We start from the raw sequence: 25,000 nt of genomic DNA, 5'->3' as shown, positions 1-25,000 counted from the left end.
GACACCCGAACCCAAGGTGTAGAGGTGCTGATGACCTCAGGTCACATGATCTAAAAGGGGAACATTGCAGGACGTACTTTTTGCAGCTTTTAGATATGTTTTTGCTGATGGCTTTCATGCCGTTACCTTGCCTTCTTAATGCCTGCAGGTTACAGTTTGGGTCTACATGAAAGTTTTAAAGCAAATGTATAATAAAGGGTCAGTCCTTACAAACTTATAATTGACCTTTTGAGAGGACTTTGCGCTTACCAGTAAACCTACTAATCTAGATTTCTTGCTTACAAGAGAAACAAACAATAGTCTTTATGACAATTAGTCAGAAAAATGCTACATATAATTCTATAATTGGTGGACCAGCTCAACCACATAGGTAATATCTTTCTGGTTGTGTAATGTAAAACAAAGTGGCTATTTTGTCTCCTGCTATAATGGGAATAGTCAAATTTCTCCTGCTGCAGTAAAGTGTAAAAAGTGAAAGACCCAGCAGAGAAAGAAATGCCTCTTTTCATGACCACAGCAGCTAGATAGACCTGGGTACTGTGTGAAAAATATCTTAGGAGCCAAAACATCTTGTAACATACATAATGTAGTGCTAGTAGGTAATGTGTAGCTTATTGTTCTGTGTGTATGTATATATGTATAATCTTGCTTCCAAAATAACTGACAGTGAATATATCATTCCTGCTCTACTTATTCCTTTACCTTGTGGAGGAGAAATTAATGCTGTTCTATGTCTTTGGGTTGGGTTGTGGTAACACGTAATAATCCAGAATTCTATATACAGTATTCTGTTTCGTATCCAGCTCAGCATATCTCTGGTGATCTAACCAATCATTATGTGCATATGTACAAGTATGTGCAAATGATCCCTCACTGGTTTTGAGGCTAATTGAGAGTAAGGCGGCACTATTTCTACATAATTCTAAGATCGACAACAAAAGGGGGAGTGCAAGTCTGAAAGGTTGAAGCACGCGCCTGAAAAACAAAAATCTGATTTACTCCAAACTGAATCTGCACAAAATCTTTATTGCATCACTCGTGCAATACATCATCAAAATTAAATTTTGGATTCTACATCTACACCTACCAGCACATGACTCTACAATAGATCATTTTTCAACTTCTTCCTCTGTATTACCAAGGCTTGCAATGTACTGTAGCCTCCTTTAGCACAAATGATTATGAACGCTGTTCAATTTCTCCCTAAGGGTGCTATATATTCAATGCTCTTTAGGCACAAGAAAGAATAGGGATTGTGGTCAGTACAATTATCAATTACTGTGACACTCGGGCTCCTTTTGTGTTGTGGTCATGGGAAGTATACAAAATTGATCAGTGAGATCTACAAGCAAAAAATATGTTTTTGCTCTTCTTATTCTTACTATCTAAATTTCCTTTTCCACAGGGATGGACATGCCAACCTGTGCAACCATTACTGCTGGCCAGGGGCCCCATAAAATCTTCAACCTTTCAGGAAGGCCCCACGAACTGTCTCATAACAACTTTCTACTTTCCAGCTGATAACCAGGGCCAGATGGACCAGAACGCTCATATCAACAGGTGTTCCTGTCAAATGCTGGGTTCACTTTTTAAACACATATAGCTTTGTTTGAATAGAAAACACGCTGTTTGAAAGGGCTGTGTTCAACTTGCTTTGCCTGCAGTTCAAATGCACTTCAATAGGATATTTGCATCCAAAGGAATGCAGAGCAACACAAAGCGGGTCAAATGCAGTATTTGAACTGTTGTGTACAGTTCAGTCAAAGTGAAGTCAACATGATTCTTGCTGAATTCTAACCTGCACTTTAATTGCATTCCAAACGAACTCAGAAAAGCAACAAACCATCAACAGAAACCCTAAGGAGGCTGAAAATCTCATGGGCATGGCATGTAATTGTAAACAAATTTTAGAGCTAGAATCCATGATGGCAGAGAGCTGTATACAATGCTAGTGGATAGTAGTACATAGCAGAGACTGAGAGCAAGAGAAGGTGGCCTAAACTGAGCACTTTCTTTTTTGGGAGCCTAACAGGTTTGCAGGGGAGCCTAACATTGACCAGGCAGCACCTTTTAATAAGAAAGGGACAACTTGGCAGTAGGGTGAGTGTAAAATTAGAGCAACAGTGATGTAAAAAGTGGCCAAACCTTATCTCTGCAAAGAGGTCCCCAGTAGTTTGCTGCTTCTTTTCTATTTGCATGTTGGAAATATATTTAGAAATTCCCTTACATATTATAGAAGCTGACATTTTACTCATTTGATGTTTAAGCACCACAGACTAGAATTTTGGTCTGAAAGTCCTGCCAGTTAAAAAAAAAAAAAATGTCTGTGTAAGGAATAATCTCTGAAGTTGCTTTAGACCAGATCTCTTGTGTTATGGCACTAAAAAGAGACTTGTTACTAATGAATGCCATACGGTATATATAGTAGACAGATGGTAAACATATTTGTATGCTGACTGCAGAACTCCCAGAGTTTATAAATGTACTGTATATCTGTGTGACTAACAAATGTATAAGGAAGACCATGTTTTCTCTAGATGGCTACATTTGCAGGAGCTGTGTAAATTACTAAAAAAATATATATATAAATAATTTTGAGCACTGTTTATCAGCCCTTTTTTGGGAGGCTTTTGGTCCCAGAGATCCTTTTTATACTGAATTCAGTTTACCATGAACACTAATATTGCCCTAAGATGTTGATGAACCCACAAGCCTAACACTTATTGTACAGGTGTTTAGTTGCTGGTTTATTTAAATTCTTTATTTTTGGTTTACACTGTCATACAGAGCCCCAATCGGTGTACAGAAATGGAAGACAAAAAACACATGCACATATTATGCTCATTTACATGATATCAACAATATAGGATCTGCTTGAAATGGACTCTGTCGGAATCAGGTGCCCCGTGTTCCTCTTGCTGATGTTATAATCATATAGACTTATGCAACATCAACCATAAACCACTTCCACATTTACGCCTACTCACATTAAAAAGTGCTATACTTGCGCTAAGGTACATTCACTTGTTTGCTGACATCAAGAGTACTAGGGTACCTGCTCCATATGCTGTGACCACGAGTGGTCCCTTCCTACTCTTCTCTGGGTGTATGATGTGTCACTTTTGGGTGTACCGTGCAGGATGTTGTCATTTCCTGGCCTGCCCCGGCGCGGCATTTTTTTCCACAGGTTTTGGTAGTTATTTTATAGCAAAATAAAGTTTTTAAGGTTTCACACTATGGCGGTCTTCCTCTATTTCTTCCTTATGTTGCATGAGTCTATGTGATTATAACATCAGCAGGAGGAGGGAAAAGGAGTTGGTCCAGGTGGATGGTGTTTAACCCCTGTGCAACATGCGGTTTTTGACTTACCTGTAGTGGGTGGTGAGTTTTTTGTGTTAGTGGTGGTGGAGGATCACTGGAGCACTGCGTTATTTGTCTGCATGTATTCAGGAAGTGAACATGAGAGCACTTTTATGGGATCTATGATGTGGACACTGTATCAAGGGTAATTTGTTGGAGATATCTGCATTTTTTGTGGAATTTTAATAAATGGACACTTTTGTTTGCACTTTATCGTATAATATTTATTTTTTTAGTTGTATGCACATTTGTATACATGGGCCAAATGCGCTGTAAAGAATTGATTAATTTACACGCATGTATGAAGTCCTTTTATTGAATTTTTGGATACAGCAGCTTTGGTGCTTTTTATAGATCCAAGCACTGATGGATGGTATTAGACCCATGTTCTTGTTTTCATCGTCTCTTGACTACACCATGGGTAACTAAAGAGCTTTATCCCTGGATGACTGATTAAAATGTATAGCAATAAGGAGTAGGTGACTTCCAAGGTCAAAATGGACCCAAAGGAGGTGTTGTAGAAAACTGCTGCCATCGAGCCAATCTTAAGGGTTTTTATTTCAGACCAGAGTAATACCTTATGTTCAGTCTGTGTGGCTTTTCTGCAATCATTTAATAAGGAGTATTTAGTAGACTATGGTATTCTGCTGAGCTGGTGATTTCAGTCTGATCGTGGTTTATTTTAATCTTTAGATTTTCTAAATATGGAGCCAGTTTAAAAATACATAAATTAATACTAATATGCTGAATTGGGACTTGATAGTATGTGCATATGTAAAGATTTTGAAAGAACATTAGGTTATTTGCTCCTTTCTGTGGACTGATGTCAATAGTTCAGTGTCCCTTGTGAAGTGCCAGTGCAATATAGATAATTAGCCAACAAAATAGAAGATGGTGCGCTGTCTCGTTAAATAGCAATAAATTCATAATGTGAACACCTGTGCATGTGAAAAAACCTTATTGCATAGGAAAAAGACTCCTCAGCATTGTGTAAATAAAGTGAAATAAAACAATAACAAGTCTATTTCATTAGTAACCTATCAAAAGTATGAAAATTAAATGATTGATTATAAGAACAGTTCATTATTCACTCATAATCAAAGATCAAAAATCTTAAAAAGTCCATCCATGTGAAAAACAAAGTGCTCTGTGCTCCGATATAAAAAGTACTCCAGTGCTCAAAGTGCTAGTAAGATAATGGGGCCTCTTACTAAACCACAGTGATCTCAAGCTATAGAGATCGCTTGCGCTTGTATAGCTTGGAAGAGCCGACACTCTCACTTTCGGATCTCCACACAGCTCAGTGACCCAAATGACTGGGATTAGCATCGAAGTCCCCAGCATATAATGAAAACGTCAGCCAACACTCCTTAATCAAGCTTCGACACGCGTATACATCAAATATACAAAGGGAGAAGTCTCATAGCGCAACTTTTAAAATATCCAATTTATTCCATAAAATATCTACACAGATATCTACACAGAGAAATGACAGCCTTTTTACAGAAACTCGAACAGCTCGGCTGTGGTGTCATCCGGCAAGCCTTAGCCATGATGACGTTATATGTAGCAAGTTAAAATAACCCTTTTCATTTATTTCTGCCAGTGTATTGTTTTTAAAAACATACCAGAGTTTGCTTACTATTTCACATTACTTAACACTTTTTTTTAATTATAAGCCAGTCAAAAGTAATATTTAATATTGGCTAATTAATTCTGTTATATTTCAGTTTGCAGACGGTGAGCTGTATGCCTCCTCCAGTTTCCTCAGCAGTAATTTTGACCAAAGCTGTCGGTGGTAATGAGGTGAGTGCTCTCTCGCAATATGTATTTCCTTTGGAAAGACGATTAACTTATATCTCATCTGACAGCGGATCCATGCTGTTTTGTTTACTTCCCTTTCTTCAAACGGTTAACACTTTTGTGTGACTTATTACTTTACAAAAAGCTTTCTGTCTGAATCATAAATTGTTGAAAATGCTAAAAACAGCTTTGGAAGGTCATCTAATACATAGTTCATGGCCTGACATGTTGAAAGAGTTTGCCAAAGTACAATTTATATAGAGCAAATATTAAGCTCCTGTTGCAGTATGGGAGCAGAGTGTTTCCTCATTTGGACCAGTTCGTATATGACCTGGCGAGGAGAGGCCATGTATGGGTCCAAATACAGGCAGTCCCTGAGTTACTAACACCCGAGTTACGAACGACTCCTACTTACGAACGGCCTCAAATGCCGGCCACTTGTGCTCCACGCTGGTCCTGGATACCTCCGGACACATCCCATACTGCAGTACTGCATGGCCAGAAGAGCCCCAGATAACATAACAAGCGCCCGGAACGTCCCACATCCATGCACAGGTGGACGTTACACTTACAAATGCAGTGTTGCGACTTACGAACAACTTTGACTTACGAACAAACCTACAGTCCCTATTGTGTTCGTAACTCAGGGACTTCCTGTAATTGGAAATTTATAACAGCGCGAAGCTGTCGCTATAAGAAACTCCTGCTTGAGCAACCAGCTTCACGCTTTGCGATTTTGCCGCAAATACAGGGCGATTTCTTGTGCAATTAAGAAGTATTGGCCTCGCAATTGCATCCCGCGCTTTGCCGCGATTCTGGAATCACGGGCAGAATCACCCGATTCCAAGTATGAATGGAGATTGATAAATAAGGTCAATTTCCTAAGCGTATGTTTGTTTTTCTTTTATTTAATTTTTGGAATAATTTATTCCAGTGCTCGTCAACCTTTCGGCCTCATGAACCACTGAACTCACAATTTTGATCCCGCGGACCACTAACATGAATTATGCATGCCTTATACACACAATGCTCTGACTCTCTGCCCTCTGCCCCCCTACCGCTGGATCACACTGCTGCCTGAGGCCAGGTTCACACTGGTACGACACGACAGTTATATGACTGTGGATCCGACTTTGCCCTGCGACTTGAAGTCCGATATCCGTCTGACTTCAATGAATGGGGATTCGACTCTGATCCCAACAATACCAGGCACTTTGTGTTTGGTATCAATTTTTAGGGGAAACTCCACGCCAAAAAAAAAAGGCATGGGTTCCCCCTCCAAGACCATGCCAGGCCCTTCGATCTGGTATGGATTTTAAGGGGAACCCCCGCGCCCTTTTTTTTCCCAATTTACAAACCGGGCCTTTATCGAAACACACAGCCTGGCAGGTCAGGAAAGGGGGTGTGGACGAGCGAGCACCACCCCCCCAATCCTGAACCGTACCAGGCCAAATGCCCTCAACATGGGTGGTGGGTGCTTTGGGGCAGGGGGGCCCTGCGCCCCCACCCCAAAGCACCTTGTCCCCATGTTGATGAGAATAAGGGCCTCTTCTCGACAACCCTGGTCGTTGGTTTTCGGATTCTACGGGCGGGGGGGGCTTATTGGAATCTGGAAGCCCCCTTTTAACAAGGGGGCCCCCCAGATACCGGCCCCCAACTCTATGTGAATGAGTATGGGGTACATTGTACCCCCACCCATTCACCTAAAAAAAAAAATTAAAAAAAAGTGTCAAAAATAAAACGCAGTACACAGGTTTTTAAAGTAATTTATTAGGGCAGCTCTGGCGTCGCTTCCGATTTCTTCTGCCCTCTCTGGCTCTTTTCCCTCCTCCGCTGATGTCTTCTGCCTCTGCCGGTTCTCCTCCGCTGATGACTTCTAGCCCTCCCCAGTTCTTCTCCCTCTGTCCGCTGTCTCATGCCTCTGCCGGATCTCCTCTCTGTTCTTCTGATGTTGCCTCGATGCGCTCTCCCGGTGTAATGCCAGATGTGCTATGACTTATAAAGACATGGGGCGTGGCCATCTGTTGACATCACATGGAGACCCTGCCCCCTTATGACGTCTCCGCCCCATCATGCCTCTGTCACTTTTTTTTTTTTAGGTGAATGGGTAGGGGTACAATATACCCCATACTCATTCACATAGGGTGGGGGGGTCGGTATCTGGGGGCCCCATTGTTAAAGGGGGCTTCCAGATTTCGATAAGCCCCCCGCCCGCAGACCCCGAAAACCAACAACCAGGACTGTGGAAGAGGCCCTTGGCCTCATCAACATGGGGACAAGGTGCTTTGGGGTGGGGGCGCAGGGCCCCCCTGCCCTAAGCACCCACCCCCCATGTTGAGGGCATGTGGCTGGTACGGTTCAGGGGGGGCTCACTTGTCCCCACCCCCTTTCCTGACCTACTGGCTGTGTGCTCAGATAAGGGTCTGGTATGGATTTTGGGGGGGACCCCACGTCGGTTTTTTGGCGTGGGGGTTCCTCTTAAATTCCATACCAGACCAAAGGGCCTGGTATAGTCTTGGATGGGGAACACATGCCATTTTTTTTTTTTTGGGTCGTGGGATTCCCCTTCAAGATCGTCAGAGCACAAGTCGCATTCCAAAGTCAGATCAGTTAAGACAGTGATCTGACTTTCATCCGACTTCAGTGATATTCAATGGGCTGAAGTAGGATCAAAGTCAGACCAAAGTAGTGCAGGGAGCATTTTCAAAGTCGGACCAGTTAAGAAGGCTCTCATAAGGAAACATTTATTTTTAAACGTCATGCGACATGAGCTCCCAATGTCGGAGCATTTGTCGTACAAGTGTAAACTCGGCCTTATTCACACAATGCTCTGACTCATCATGCACGCTAACAATATTGACTGTCAGGGAGAACAACACTGGAAACAACATTGGGCTGTATACATCCATCACAATGCTGATTTGCGGCAGGACCTCCAAAAATTTCTTGTGGTTCACGGATTATTGGTTGGCGACCGCTGGCTTATTCATCGGTTATAATGTAGTGATAATGTACATTAAAGTTTTGGTTGAAGTGGGTAAGGATTAGAAGATTTTTGGATGTTTGTTCTTTCCTTTCATGTGATCACCTTTATTGAGCGATAAATCTTCCCAACAAAACACATACCCCAGTAAAGACCTGCCTCAATTTATAATACTTCCTGTTCCACTTGACTTCAAATGAAAAGGCTTTCATAGCTGTCTGTGTTCCTGTTGGAAAGATATTCCTTCACTTTCTGTTTTGGTGAAACCTGTATTTGGGGAAGGCCATTAGGAAAATGCCTATATATATTAATATTATAATTTTTTACTCTTTGTTATATTGCAGCCATTTGCTAAAATCATTTAAGTTAATTTTTTTCCTCATTAATGTACACACAGCACCCCATATTGACAGAAAAACACAGAATTGTTGACATTTTTGCAGATTTATTAAAAAAGAAAAACTGAAATATCACATGTTCCTAAGTATTCAGACCCTTTGCTGTGACACTCATATATTTAACTCAGGTGCTGTCCATTTCTTCTGATCATCCTTGAGATGGTTCTACACCTTCATTTGAGTCCAGCTGTGTTTGATTATACTGATTGGACTTGATTAGGAAAGCCACACACCTGTCTATATAAGACCTTAAGGCTCACAGTGCATGTCAGAGCAAATGAGAATCATGAGGTCAAAGGAACTGCCTGAAGAGCTCAGAGACAGAATTGTGGCAAGGCACAGATCTGGCCAAGGTTACGAAAAAAGTTCTGCAGCAATTAAGGTTCCTAAGAGCACAGTGGCCTCCATAATCCTTAAATGGAAGACGTTTGGGACGACCAGAACCCTTCCTAGAGCTGGCCGTCTGGCCAAACTGAGCTATTGGGGGAGAAGAGCCTTGGTGAGAGAGGTAAAGACGAACCCAAAGATCACTGTGGCTGAGCTCCAGAGATGCAGTAGGGAGGAAGTTGTAGAAAGTCAACCATCACTGCAACCCTCCACCAGTCGGGGCTTTATGGCAGAGTGGCCCGACGGAAGCCTCTCCTCAGTGCAAGACACATGAAAGCCCGCATGGAGTTTGCTAAAAAAAAAAAAAAAAACACCTGAAGGACTCCAAGATGATGATAAATAAGATTCTCTGGTCTGATGAGACCAAGATAGAACTTTTTGGCCTTAATTCTAAGCGGTATGTGTGGAGAAAACCAGGCACTGCTCATCATCTGTCCAATACAGTCCCAAAAGTGAAGCATGGTGGTGGCAGCATCATGCTGTGGGGGTGTTTTTCAGCTGCAGGGACAGGACGATTGGTTGCAATTGAAGGAAAGATGAATGCAGCCAAGTACAGGGATATCCTGGACGAAAACCTTCTCCAGAGTGCTCAGGACCTCAGACTGGGCCGAAGATTTACCTTCCAACAAGACAATGACCGTAAGCACACAGCTAAAATAACGAAGGAGTGGCTTCACAACAACTCCGTGACTGTTCTTGAATGGCCCAGCCAGAGCCCTGACTTAAACCCAATTGAGCATCTCTGGAGAGACCTAAAAATATCTGTCCACCAACATTTAACATCCAGCCTGATAGAACTGGAGAGGATCAGCAAGGAGGAATGGCAGAGGATCCCCAAATCCAGGTGTGAAAAACTTGTTGCATCTTTCCCAAAAAGACTCATGGCTGTATTAGATCAAAAGGGTGCTTCTACTAAATACTGAGCAAAGGGTCTGAATACTTAGGACCATGCGATATTTCAGTTTTTCTTTTTTAATAAATCTGCAAAAATGTCAACAATTCTGTGTTTTTCTGTCAGTATGGGGTGCTGTGTGTACATTAATAAGGAAAAAAATGAACTTAAATGATTTTAGCAAATGGCTGCAATATAACAAATAGTGAAAAATGTAAGGGGGTCTGAATACTTTCCGTCCCCACTGTATGTATGTGTATATATATATATGTGTGTGTGTGTGTGATATATATATATATATATATATATATATATATATATATATATATATATATATATATATATATATATATATATATATATATATATTATACAGATAGCAAAAGAAACGTCACCGATGTCTTGATCTTTGTCCATTGTACCACCAAAAAAAGTCTGCATTTCCATTTAGGACTTTTATAAATTATAATTTTGTGTAGTACAGTATTTGAAATACTTTTTGTATAATGACTGCCAAGTTTGTAAGTATCATTTGTCTAGTTAATGTATTTGAATCTCTGCAAAATCTGTTTGATGGTTATTTATGCTTTTCATAAACTACGCTAATGGAACAATAAACTGCTACTCCTTATAAACTGTGTTATCCACCTAGAAGGCACTGATTATTTGAAACAGAGAGAAGTTGTTTAGCCAGTTTCATGCCATTGCTATGTTTTCATCTACTACACACAGGATAACAGCTCATTCCAGAGTGTGCAGCTGATATACCCTCCTTTGTTAGGGCCCTCTTGTCTTCATGTCATTTTTCCCATCCATAATCCTTTGGGGCTGGATTAGCCTAAAACAGCAAAGTAGCCAGATGTCTGATTCTGAGAGCGTCCCAGAGGACAACTACGGAAGGCAAGTGAATTCGTTCAGGGCTGTAGATCAAAGGTACCTGAGAATAACTTATGGGCACGTAATTTGTGTCACATCTTTTATTATCACTCAGGAAAAAAATCCATTGCACCCATTATTGGTGCCTGCATAATAATCAATCAGGGCAGTTGTTTTTCTTAAATAATATCTTAGAATTATTAAAACTAATTTGACAAATCTGTGTCTAATGCTTTTGCCTTTTTAAGCTATCAAATCTCCAGAGTCTGTAGTGAACACATTATTTGCCAATGACAGCACAATCAATTAGCACGCTTCATTTAAAACTAGATTTAGTCAATGTATACATAAGCCATGTTATATAGAACTGAGCCTATTAATTGCCCATGTGAACTTCCATTAACTCCTGCAACCTTTTATAGCCAGTGTCCATTAGCCGAGTCATAGCTGCTGTATTTGTGACAGTTTGACCACAGCTTTCCCAAACTAACTTGTTATTGGATTGGTTGCCATTTAGTGTTATTGGTGGTTAAGTGAAATTTTTGGGACCATAAGAAATATTCCAATTGCAAAGGCATTTTCATGGGTTTCAGAGTGTATATTCATCATAAAAGCAAGCACAAGGGGAGTTAAATGTAAGAAAATGCTCACTGATACAAATTCAGGTTTAGTCAAAATCCCCTTTTTGCCACCACTGTGTTTTAGTACTTCCTGAGAAGGCTGCAACTGGTTGGCTTATAGTGCACAACAATTTTTTTCGGGACACCCCTTTAAAACACCTTCCACTCCAAGCTAGCTTCAGTTTTTTTCCAAGTTTATGGATGTTCTCTCTTTTTTGTGAACTTGATCTCCCAATTTTTTGCTGGGGTTTCATCCTTTAAGATCCTTCTGCCATGCTGTAGCTGCTGAATAGCCACAGTGGCTTTCCTGAGCTTTTATTGACTTTTTGGCTGAGCCTTTGAGGACTGTACATGGACCCCATATGAAAGAAGATGCTGGGCTGGCCTGTAAATTTGCTTTGGACACTAGATCCTTTGTGGCTGCTCACCTTGGCATGATGTATGCCATGTTGAGCCACAGTGTGCTATACAGCTCCAGAGCTGTGGGTCCCCCTGCTCTATCCAAAATTCTGCTTTAAGTGAACAAGTTGAAGTTAGAAGCTGATTGGCTACCATGCACGGCTGCACCATATTTTGCACTCTCCAATTTTATTAAATCAACCTTTTGTTTCTTAGATTTGTAAGGCTGCCACATGGTCCCCTGTTCACACATTTGTTTTACCAGGTGACTCGTCAGGAATAGATTCATGCAATTTAAAATTCTTCATAGAGTCTACTTCGCTCCCCTGCATTACATAATTTTTCCCATAAACTCCTCTAAATGCTGGCATTGTTTGGAAGACCCTGCCACGTTTTTACACATGTTTTGGGACTGTCCGGGCGTTGAGCTTTGTTGTGCATTTGTTTAGTTACTACCCTTTTGGTACCCGTATCCATTGATGTTTGTATATTGGGTCTAGTTAATTTGCTAGCCACCTCCGGGGACCCTGAGAATTTTGATAGGACTGTTATTATTTTATGCTTGCAGGTCTATACTCCTTTAAATGGAGATCTCTGCCGGCTCCTACTTTTGACTTCTGGAAGTTTGTTGTTAAAAAAAAAATGGCGCCATTGTATAAATTCACATATGAATCTAGAGGATGCCCTTACAAATTCTCTAAGGTATGGGATACGGTCGTCTCAACACCAGTGCTCCCATGATTAGTGCCCATCTGCTTCCTAGTATTTGACATTGGTTATTTCATTGTTATGTGGGCAATTGTTCTCCTTTATCATATTTAGTGCCTACCAGCAGAAATGAGTATGTTCACCTTGACTTTTGTTTTTGTGTGCCTTTATTTTATTTTTTTCTCAGTGGTTTTTAAGCCTGGGTATGCCCAATAGCCTTTGTTTTGTACATCTTAAAGCGAAGTTCCACCCAAAATTGGAACGTCCGCTTATATGCGTCATCACCTCCTCCTGTGTCACATTTGCCACCTTTCAGGGGGGAGGGGAAAATGGGGACCCCTTTATGACAGGTCCCTTTCCCCACTTCCGGGAGACAGGCCACGGCCTGATCTTCCAGGAGTTCGCCCCCCCCCACCTCTTTCCCCCGCTGCCGGGCCAATTGGAAAGCGCAGCGTGCTTCGCGCATGCGCAATAGGGAACCAGCAGTGAAGCCGAAGGGCTTCACTGCCCAGTTCCCATACCAGGAATGGCGGCGGCTGCACCTGGGAATCAAGCCGAAGATCGACTGGGGTGCCGACACTGCGGGCTCCCTGGACAGGTAAGTGCGCTACTATTAAAGATCAGCAGCTACAGTATTTGTAGCTGCTGACTTTTAAATATATATTTTTTGGCAGGACCCTCCTCTTTGGCTTTTAAATGCATTAAAAAGAATTTACCAAAAAATAAAAAGTTTTACCAAGTGAAAGTTCAGTCCTTCACTGATGCCAGTTTTCAGCTTAAGGTTTTTCAAGCTGCTCTGTGATTTCTGGCGAGCTGCCTATAACCCATGGTTAGGACTAAGAATACAGTATCTTTTACTATACTATATACTCCAAGAAAAGGATTTTACAGGAAATTGAAAAATCATATTTTATCTCTTACAACAGGTTTACTTTAAAATTGCTACAGTGCTTAGCATAAATGAGTACACCAATTTTGAAAAGTAAGATTTTAATCAATATCTCAATGAACACAAGAACAATTTCCACACTTTTGACAACCTGAGTTTTATAGAACATTTGTTTAGCTCTTTACATGAACGTAAGGTTAATCCTATCACTTGGATTACAAAATCTTCAGATTTACTCAAATTAGTTGATGCGAAAATGAATACACCCCGCAACAAAAACTACTACATCTAGTATTTTGTATGAGCTCCATGATTTGTAAGGACAGCACCAAGTCTTCTAGGCTTGGAATGAACAAGTTGGCGACATATTGCAACATCTATCTTTTTCCATTCTTCAAGAACAACCTCTTAGAGCCTGGATGGAGAGTGATGCTCAACTTGTCTCTTCAGAATTCCCCATAGGTGTTCGATTGAGTTCAGATCAGGAGACATACTTGGCCATTGCATCACTTTCACCTCATTCTTCCTCAGAACTGCAACAGTGGCCTTAGATGTGTGTTTTGGATCATTGTCATGTTGGAAAAGTGCATGATGACCAAGGGCAGAGTGATGGTAGCATCTTCTCTTTCAATATAGAGCAGTACATCTGTGAATTCATGATACCATCAACGAAATGCAGCTCGCTGACACCAGCAGCACTCATGCAGCCCCACAGAAGGACACTGCCACCACCATGTTTTACTGTAGGTACCATACCTTTTTCTTTGTACTCCTTGCCTTTGCGACGTCATACAGATTTAAAGCCATCAGTCCCAAAAATATTTATCTCGGTCTCATCACTCCAGCGTACAGAGTCCCAGTAGTAGTCTTCTTTTTCAGCATGGACCCCGGGAAAATTCTAGGCTGGCTTTTTTGTGCATGGAAGAGGCTTCCTTCGTGGACAACACCCATGCATGCCATTCATCTGCAGTGTATGCTGTAATGTTTCACTGTAAACAATCACCCCAGTTTGGCTTTCTACTTCTCTAGCTAACTTTAGTGAACTTGCATAGTGATTTTTCTTCAACCCTTCCCATCAGAAGATGGTCCTTTCAAGGTGTTAACCTCTGTGGACTGCCTGGACGTCTATGTGAGATGGTTGCAGTTCCATCTTTGTTAAATAATTGTATCACTTTTGCTATAGTATTCTGACTAAATAAAGCTTTGCTGGTCCTCTTGTAGCTTTCCCCCTTGTGTAAAGAAATTATTTCCTTTCTCAGGTCTTGTGACACTTCTCTTCCACGTGGTGCCATTGCTGACAGCATGGAATGGGAAGGGGTTTTCTTTAAGGATCGCCCTTTTATAATAAACTGTCTGCTGGACACCTATTTAATGAATAATTAGACTCGCCTGTAGTTGAATTCTTGTTAATTCGGATTTTGTTGTCTAAAATGTAGCTTTGCTTCTAAGACTTTCATTCTGGTGTATTCATTTTTGCAAAATAGTCTTGAATGAATTTGTTAGGAAAAATACTTTTTCTGTGTGTGCAAATTAACAAATCTTGGTTGCAATCAATGACTCGCATTTGTGGGAGTATTTTGTAGTATAGTGTCCCATAGAAAATGTTGATTCTGAAAGGAAAGTAAAGGTTTTCTGACAAATCTGTTAGGGGTGTACTCATTTATGCTGAGCACTGTATGTGTGTATTTTTTTTTATATATATATATATATACACACACCTAGAGAGAGAGAGAGTGCTTAGATTCTAAGCTCTAACAAGCAGGGCCTTCTGACTCCTGTATTGAATTGTATTTTAACTGTACTGTCTGGCTTCATGTTGAAAAAGCACTGCATAAAGTGTTTGCACTATATAAATCCTGTATAATAAATATTATATATACCGTATTTATCGGCGTACATTTTACATTTTAAATGCCCATCAATGCAGCCTTGCACACTGTCCATCTGCAGCCTTGCACACTGTCCATCTGCAGCCTTGCACACTGTCCATCTGCAGCCTTCCCCAAAATTTCAGCATGTTTGGGTTTTAAATTTACCGCCGCCGAGATATTCGGCTCTTCTCGGCTCCTCTCGCCACCGACATAGACCGAGCCGAGTTGGTGTATACTCATTTATGCTGAGCACTGTATATCTAATAAACATGGGGGTGGGCTACTTATAATAAAGTGTAACTTTAGGTATGGATAGAGTGGAGAGGGATTAGCACCTGCCAGGTTTTTATTGTGGCCTGTGCCTCTGTTAGGGAGATTCACCTTCTCTTTATTTGACCTGTTTACTGTTATCATTGAAAGTGAAAGTAAAGGAAAAGCACAAATTTTTGGTTGATCCAAATGAATGAATATCCAAAATGAAAAATTGCCTTTACAATTACAATGTTCCTCTCCTGCACATTGATAAATCCTACAATTTATAACTGATCTAACATACACTTTCCCAGCTCCAGTTTATAATCCTTGTGTATTTTAAAGCACAGCTGAACATGTAATCAACCTTCTGCACCCAGTACCACATTACACACAATAGGGTCCAACCTTCGTGCTACTTTATTTATGGCCTGCTGCCACCACATTACACTCTACCTTCTGCAATTCTATAGTGTATCTCACTCTCCTGTGCTTCACTTAATGGCGCCATATTAGTGAGAGCATACTTCTAACCCCAGCACTATGCTGGCTCTTATTACTTTTAGCCTAGGTTCACACCAGAGCGATTTGTCATGCAATTTGAGAGATCAAATCGCATGACAAGTCGCACCCTATTGGAGGCAATGGCACTGTTACAATCGGTGCGACACCGATTTTGCGGAGCCGCAATGATTTGCAAAAGTAGTTCCACTACTTTTGCCGATTTCAGGTGCGACTTCATTAGATATCTGTGCATGAAGCCACAAGGATGTCTTTCAAGTAGCACCTGAAATCGCGCTGACCTTGCTACTTTGAAATCATGCTACTTCAAGTGAAGTAGCGCGTTTTCAAAGTAGCATCAATGTGAACCAGGGCCTAGTCCATCTAATTTATCGCCTTCCACCATGCACCAACATATACTTAGCCTGTTTTTAACATCAGCAGACTATTATAGATCACCATAGTACCATAATAACCCTCAGTCCTGGCCCCATGCCAATCAGTGCAGGATACAGGGCTTTAATACAGGGGTACCCAACCTTTTGAAGAGCAAGGGCCACCTAAGCGTCTTGGTAACCAGTCACGGGCCACAATGAGCGGAGCGGGTGGATGGCAGGTCTGTGTGTGCTCTGCATATGCACAGCCCACTCCAAACAAAAACGCATGGAAAATAGGTTATATGGTTTCCAGTGGCATAGTTCACACTAGTGCTGTCAGTTCCAGGACTTTCCAGTTCCTGCAAAAATAGTAGAACATGCTGCATTTTTCCTGCACTAGACTGTACTGGAACGCAGTAAAATGCACTGGAACACATCAAAAATGCACCGGAACTCTTTAAAAACACACATGCAGAAATGCATCCAGGGAGTGTTTTTGTGGTGTGAACCAGCCCTGAACAATAATCTTTAGTTTTGTTCATATACAATAAAATTTTTGGAGTTTGTCCCTTTTTGAAAATTTTTGTTGGTAAAGTCTGAATCAAATGTCGAAAGATGTGTACGCACTATCCGAAAATCGAATGATTGTGCCTCAGTGCGTACCATCCTTTATGCTCTGTCCACACTTTTGCGACTCCAAAATCGCACGATTCCAATGCAACTTGGATTCGCCTTTACACTTTATGGCACTCAAGTCGCATCAAAGTAGTGCACAAACCTTTTCAAAGTGATTGTGACTAAGTCAGTGGGCTGCGACTTGTCATGTGACTTTGTGTCCAAAGGCGCGTGACAAGTCACACAAGTGTGAACGGAGCCTGATGCAGCCACATTATACAGTATCTCACAAAAGTGATTACACCCCCCTCACATTTTTGTAAATATTATATATTTATCTTTTCATGTGACAACACTGAAGAAATGACACTTTGTGACAATGTAAAGTAGTGAGTGTACAGCTTGTATAATAGTGTAAATTTGCTGTTCCCTCAAAATAACTCAACACACAGCCATTGATGTCTAAACTGCTGGCAACAAAAGTGAGTACACCCCTAAGTAAAAATGTCCAAGTTAGGCGATATTAGCCATTTTCCCTCCCCAATGTCATGTGACTTGTTAGTGTTACAAGGTCTCAGGTGTGAATGGGGAGCAGGTGTGTTAAATTTGGTGTTATTGCTCTCACTCTCTCATACTGGTCACTAGAAGTTTAACATGGCACCTCATGGCAAAGAACTCTCTAAGGATCTGAAATAAAGAATTGTTGCTCTGCATAAAGATGGCCTAGGCTATAAGAAGATTGCCAAGACCCTGAAACTGAGCTGCAGCACAGTGGCCAAAGACCATACAGCGCTTTAACAGGACAGGTTCCACTCAGAACAGGCCTCACCACGGTCAACCAAAGAAGCTGAGTGCACGTGCTCAGCGTCATATCCAAAGGTTGTCTTTGGGAAATAGACATATGAGAGCTGCTAGCATTGCTGCAGAGGTTGAAGGGGTGGGGGTCAGCCTGTCAGTGCTCAGACCAAACGCCGCACACTGCATCAAATTGGTCTGCATGGCTGTCATCCCAGAAGGAAGCCTCTTCTAAAGATGATGCACAAGAAAGCCTGCAAACAGTTTGCTGAAGACAAGCAGACTAAGGACATTGATTTCTGGAACCATGTCCTGTGGTCTGATGAGACCAAGGTAAACTTATTTGGTTCAGATGGTGTCAAGCGTGTGTGGCGGCAACCAGGCGAAGAGTACAAAGACAAGTACGTCTTGCCTACAGTCAACCATGGTGGTGGGAGCGTCATGGTCTGGGGCTGCATGAGTGCTGCCAGCACTGGGGAGCTAAAGTTTATTGAGGGAGCCATGAATGCCAACATGTACTGTGACATACTGAAGCAAAGCATGATCCCCCTCCCTTCGGGGACTGGGCCGCAGGGCAGTATTCCAACATAACGACCCCAAACACACCTCCAAGATGACCACTGTCTTGCTAAAGAAGCTTAAGGGTAAAGATGATGGACTGGCCAAGCATGTCTCCAGACCTAAACCCTAATGAGCGTCTGTGGGGCATCCTCAAACAGAAGGTGGAGGAGCGCAAGGTCTCTAACATCCACCATTTCTGTGATGTCATCATGGAGGAGTGGAAGAGGACTCCAGTGGCAACCTGTGAAGTTCTGGTGAACTCCATGCCCAAGAGGGTTAAGGCAGTGCTGGAAAATTAATGGTGGCCACACAAAATATTGGCACTTTGGGCCCAATTTGGACATTTTCACTTAGGGGTGTTTCTTGCCAGCAGTTTAGACATTAATGGAGTTGAGTTATTTTGAGGGGACAGCAAATTTACACTGTTATACAAGCTGTACACTCACTACTTTACATTGTAGCCAAGCGTCATTTCTGCAGTGTTGTCACATGAAAAGATGTAATAAAATATTTACAAAAATGTGAGGGGTGTACTCACTTTTGTGAGTTACTGTATATACAATATATAATGCAATATACAGTGCTCAACATAAATGAGTACACCCTGACAGATTTGTCAGAAAACCTTTACTTTCCTTTCAGAATCAACATTTTCTATGGGACACTATAGTACAAATACTCCCACAAATGTGGGCCATTGCTTGCAACCAAGATTTGTTAGTTTGCACACACAAAAAGACCATGTTGCAAAAATGAATACACCCCAGAAAGTCTTAGGAGCAAAGCTACATTTTAGACACAAAATTGCAATTAACAAGAATTCAACTACAGGTGAGTCTAATTATTAATTAACCACTTCAGCCCCGAAACGATTTGCCCCCTTAATGACCAGACCATTTTTTTTAGTACCGCACTGCGTCGCTTTAACTGACAATTGTGCGGTCGTGCGGCACTGTACCCAAACAAAATGGACTTCCCTTTTTTTCCCACAAATAGAGCTTTCTTTTGGTGGTATTTCATCACCTCTGCAGTTTTTATTTTTTGCGTCAATTTTGAAAAAAGAAACAATATGTTTTAATTTTTGCTATAATAATAAATATCTTAAAAAAAAAATGTTTAAAGAACAAATGTATTCATCAGTTTAGGCCAATATGTATTCTTCGACATATTTTTGGTAAAAAAAATCGCAATTAGCATATAGTGATTGGTTTGTGCAAAAGTTATAGCGCTTACAAAAAGGGGATAGATTAATGGCATTTTTAATATTTTTTTTTCTAGTAATGACAGCGATCTGTTATTTTTAGCGGGACTGCGACATTGCGGCGGCCAGCTCGGACACTTTTTTTTTTTTTTTTTTTGGACCATTGACATTTATACAACGATAAGAGATAAAAAATAGCCACTGATTACTGTATAAATGTCACTGGCAGGGAAGGGGTTAAGTGTGTCCTAGGGAGGTCAACTGTGGGGGCAGTGTAGTGACTGGGAGTAGAGACATTGCTTTTTCTAATTACTATAAACAGCATATCTTTCTCCTCCCCCTGACAGAACGGGGGATCGGTCTGTTTACATCGACAGATCCCCCGTTCTCTCTCAGGAGCGATCGCGAGTGCCCAGTGGACATCTTGGCCGCCGGCCACGTGCATCAGCTCCTACGTCACGCGGCGCTTGCGTGCCTGCTTAAAGCTATTTAAAGGGCTGACGTACAGCTACTGTGATTTGCGCAGGAGAGCCAACCTGCCGCAGTATGACGGCAGCAGGTCGGCTAGTGGTGAAACAGGTGTCCAACAGACTGTTGATTACAAAAGGGCATTGCTTTACAAAAGAAAACCCCTTCCCATTTCATTCTGTCAGCAATGGCACCACATGTAAGAGAAATGTCACAAGGCCTGAGACAGAAAATAATTTCTTTACACAAGAAAGGTGAAGGCTACAAGGAGATCAGCAAAGCTTTACTTATCAGTCAGAATACTGTAGCAAAAGTGAGTAAAAAATTTAACAAAGATGGAACTGCAAACTTCTCACAGATGTCCAGGCCGTCCATGAAAGTTAACACCTTGACAGGAGTGTCTTCTGATGAGAAGGGTTGAAGAAAATAACCATGCAAGTTCACCGCAGTTAGCTAAAGAAGTAGAAAGCCAAACTGGGGTGATAGTTTCTTGTGACACAATATGGCCTACACTGCAGAGGAATGGCATGCATGGGTGTGGTCCATGAAGGAAGCCTCTCCTAAAGCCCATGCATAAAAAAGCCTACCTAGAATTTGCCAAGTCCATGCTGAAAAAGAATACTACTACTGGGACTCTGTACTATGGAGTGATGAAACCAAGATAAATGTTTTTGGAACTGATGGCTTCAAAACTTTATGGCATTGCAAAGGTGAGGAGTACAAAAAAAATGCATGGTGGTGGCAGTGGTCCTTCTGTGGGGTTGCATGAGTGCTACTGGTGTCAGAGAGCTGCATTTCATTGATGGTATCATGAGTTCACAGATGTACTGCTCTATAATGAGAGAAGATGCTACCATCACTCCGTGCCCTTGGTCGTCGTGAAATTTTCCAACATGGCAATGATTCAAAACACACATCTAAGGCCACGGTTGCATTTCTGAAGAACAGGGTAAAAGTGATTTAGTGGTCAAGTATGTCTCCTGATCTGAACCCATTCAAACACCTATGGGAAATTCTGAAGAGACAAGTTGAGCATCACTCTCCATCCAGCATCCAGGCTCTAAAAGCGGTCGTTCTTGAAGAATGGAAAAAGATGGATGTTCCAATATGTCACCAACTTGTTCATCTCATGCCTAGAAACTTGGTGCTGTCCTTACAAATCATGGAGGTCATACAAAATACTAGATATAGTAGTTTTTGTAGTGGGATGTATTCATTTTTGCCTCAACTAATTTGAGTACAACTGGAGATTTTGTGATCTATAAAAAGTCTAAACACCCTTGTTAAAATGACAGTTTTTTTTTTTGTGATGTAAAAAAAAAATGACATTTCAGAACTTTTTCCACCCTTAATGTGACCTATAAACTGTACAACTCAGTTGAACAACAAACTGAAATCTTTTTTAGGTTGAGAAAAGAAAAAATTAAAAAGCTAAAATAATATGGCTGTATAAGTGTACACAGCCTTAAACTAATACTTTGGGTATGAGTCTATCAGCATGGCACATCTTGACTTAGTAATATTTGCCCACTCTTCTTTGCAAAAACACTCCAAACCTGTCAGATTTGCGAGGGCATCTCCTGTGCCCAGCCCTCTTCAGGTCACCTCACTGATTTTCAATTGAATTCAGGTCTGGGCTCTGGCTGGACCATTCCAAAACTTTAATCTTCTTCTGGTGAAGCCATTCCTTTGTTGATTTGGGTGTATGCTTTGGGTCGTTGTCATGCTGAAAGATGAAGTTCCTCTTCATGTTCAGCTTTATAGCAGAAGCCTGAATTTTTTGTGCCAATATTGACTGGTATTTGGAACTGTTCATAATTCCCTCTACCTTTTAAATAAGACCCCTGTTTGAGCTAAAGAAAAACAGCCCAAAGTATGATGCTGCCACCACCATGCTTCACTGTGGGTATGGTGTTGTTTTTGTGATGTTAAGTGTTGTTTTTGCGCCAAACCTATCTTTTGGAATTTTGGCCAGAAAGTTCAACCTGGGTTTCATTAGACCATGACACATTTTCCCACATGCTTTTGGGAGACTTCAGATGTGTTTTTGCAAAATTTATCCCAGCTTGGATGTTTTTCTTCGTAAGAAAAGGCTTCAGTCTTGCCACTCTACCCTGTAGCCCAGACATGAAGAATATGGGAGATTGTTGTCACATGTACCACACAGCCAGTACTTGCCAGATATTCCTGCAGCTCCTTTAATGTTGCTGTAGGTTTCTTGGCAGCCCCCCTGACCAGTTTTCTTCTCGTCTTCATCAGTTTTGAACGGATGTCCAGTTCTTAGTAATGTCACTGTTGTGCCATATTTTCTCCACTTGATGACTGTCTTCACTGTGTTCTATAGTATATCTAATGCCTTGGAAGTTCTTTTGTACCCTTCTCCTGACTGATACCTTGAGATCCCTCTGATGCTTTGGAGGCTCTCTGCGGACCATGGCTTTAGCTGTAGGAAGAAAATGTCAGGAAAGACCTACTAGAACAGCTGAACTTTATTTGGGGCTGAACTTGCCTGAGTTTGAATGTGATTGCTTATCCACTTGTCGACTGGCTCACGCTGATATACGGCAGCAAAGTGGTTCGTTCCCGCGAATCGCTGTTTGGGTACATCTGTACCTTTTTTAGGGCGTGATCGCCGCCGGCCACATGCGATCACGTGCACGAGAGCAGGATCAGGGATTTGTGTGTGTAAACACACAAATCCCTGTTCTGTCAGGAGAGAAGAGACCTATCATTTGTTCCTACTAAGTAGGAACAACAATATGTCTCCTGCTCCAGTCAGTCCTATCCCCTCGCAGTTAGAACACACCTATGGAACACACATTTAACCCCTTGATCGCTCCCTAGTGTTGACCCCTACCCTGCCAGTGACATTTACACAGTAATCAGTGCATTTTTATAGCAGTGATTGCTGTATAAATGTCAATGGACCCAAAAATGTGTCAAGTGTCTGATCTCTCTGCCATAATGTCGCAGCACCGCTAAAAAAAAAAAAAAAAAAAAGTAATAATAAAAATGCCATAAATCTTTCCCATAGTTTTGTAGAGGCTATAACTTTGTGCACAAACCAATCAATATACGCTTATTGAATTTATTTATTTATTTATTTTTTACCAAAAATATGTAGAAGAATATATATTAGCCTAAACTGAGGAAGAAATTTGTTTTTTAAAAACATTTGTTTAACATCCCTGGCGGTATGATTATTTCAGATTTTACGTGCCGGCTGGTCACTCAGGCCTCCCGGTGGGACTGGAGACCTGGGCTGAGCAGCGGGAGGGGGGGAGTCTTCTCCTGCTACTTGTGATAATGGCCCAGCGGCTACTTGGCCACATTGGTTGTTATTACTAGAAAGCCAACCGCTCGCTCTAAAGAATGGTACCGGGGTGATGCCTGCAGCTGCAGGCATCACCACAGTACAGCCACTTGAAGCAATATCTGTAAGTTTGTTACCGATACCGATACCGATTCCTCAAAAAAAAAGTGAATATCAGCCACACCGATAATCGGTCGACCCCTAATATATACACACAAATACAATGTATATACGTACACAAAGAATTCACAAAGCTAGATATTTCCTTTGACACAACAGACACACTCACTCTCATATTGAAGCCTCCAATACAGAAGAAATGAGATTAGGATGAGTCGGTGTTCTTACACTTGTGTGTTTAATTTCAGGTTGAACTAATGAGCTTTGTTAACAGATTTTAGGGCAAAAGTTATAGTGGAAATTATATGAAACAAAGCCCAATATCTTCAGCTGCTAGATTAGTAGGGGAATACAAAAGATTACCATAATGCAAATTTGCATATTTATCTGACTAAAAACTTTATAAGACATATATTTTTTTTTGTCTTGACTAAGAAAAAAAGAAAAAATTTGCACAAAATAACTATACATTGCCTTTTACATGATAATGCCTTCTATCATACAGAAACCCATTTGTAAAGAAATAATTGGTCAGATATATGAGGTGTAGACCAAACAGGCACAAAAAGATGGATTCCCATCTTTATCCGCAAAGTAATTGTGCGCTTGGCTCAGGATGAAGCTTGTGCTGTTGAGCAGTCTATAACTGCCACAGGTTGACAGGCAGTTTCCGCTAGGGTCTGCACAGGAGGCCTACCTAATATGCTGTCTGCCCTAAGGGCCTATGGGAGCGCAGCTGGATTATTATGTTAATGCATAAGCCTCCTGCCCTCTTCCTATCCCAGCTGGGCTCCCTGTTGTGCAGTTCTGCTTTTTTCTGACAGTATAGTAATATGCCTCGTGATTGAAAGGGCAAAAGGGCTGAAAAAGGAAAAAAATGAACAGGTCTACAAAGAGATGTCAGTGAACCAGTGAAAGGATTTCTTCTTGTCAGCGTCTTAGGAGCTTGTTTGTAAATAGAGATGTCGACCGTTTGAATCTAAGAAACCGTTTTTAAATGATGACTGGCGATGAATGAACTTTGTGTCTTTTAACAAAGTATTGCACATTTTTTTTTTGGACTGTCAATAAGTCACATGACCCATTCTGTTTTATCCTTATTTTTTTTTTAAATATATATTTGCACAGCTGTTGATATTTCTGTGGAAACCTTAGGTTTTTTTGGCCTAATTCAGCACTTTGCTTGCAGTAGACTGAGTCAGGGAGAACCTGCAGCTGTGACGTGCTTTGAGTTTTAGCACAATGACAGCTAGCAGGTCATGCTGAGATTAGTAGCTCCTCAGCAGCTGCAGATTTAGGCCCATGTCATTAGTGATTCTTCACCAGTGACAGAATTGCTAAAGCTTAGCGATTCCTTATACAGTTGCTCTGTCACTACCTGATCCTGCCTTTATATAGCCCTGTCACTGGTGTCTCTGTAGCAAATGAGTTTCAGCAGCTTTTTGGCCACCATAGGTCTGTTCCACATGGGTGGTCAGGGGACAGTAAAAATGTGGTTGAGCCATGGTTATACCATCCACTTAAAACATTACATGAAGCTGGAGGGAACTGTGAAAATTTCATTTGACATGCTGAGATTCAGGCAACACCAACTGTCAAAACTCACAGAAG

The 25,000-nt window shown here is 41.3% G+C and overlaps 1 protein-coding gene across 1 annotated transcript in view; it reads left to right on the top strand.

Annotated features, from left to right (window-relative positions):
* Nucleotides 1-25,000, top strand: part of SLC10A7 (solute carrier family 10 member 7) — a gene marked incomplete in the record, with an annotated part of 287,910 nt that overhangs the window by 56,009 nt on the left and 206,901 nt on the right. The window contains 1 exon segment of the mRNA XM_073604635.1: nucleotides 5,091-5,166. Coding sequence (XP_073460736.1) covers nucleotides 5,091-5,166 — 76 coding nt within the window.

Source organism: Aquarana catesbeiana, linkage group LG01, assembly GCF_042186555.1.
Source record: "Aquarana catesbeiana isolate 2022-GZ linkage group LG01, ASM4218655v1, whole genome shotgun sequence".
In the NCBI taxonomy this organism is placed as follows: domain Eukaryota; kingdom Metazoa; phylum Chordata; class Amphibia; order Anura; family Ranidae; genus Aquarana; species Aquarana catesbeiana.
Note: the sequence above shows the minus strand (reverse complement) of the source record. Positions and strands in the feature narration are given on the sequence as shown.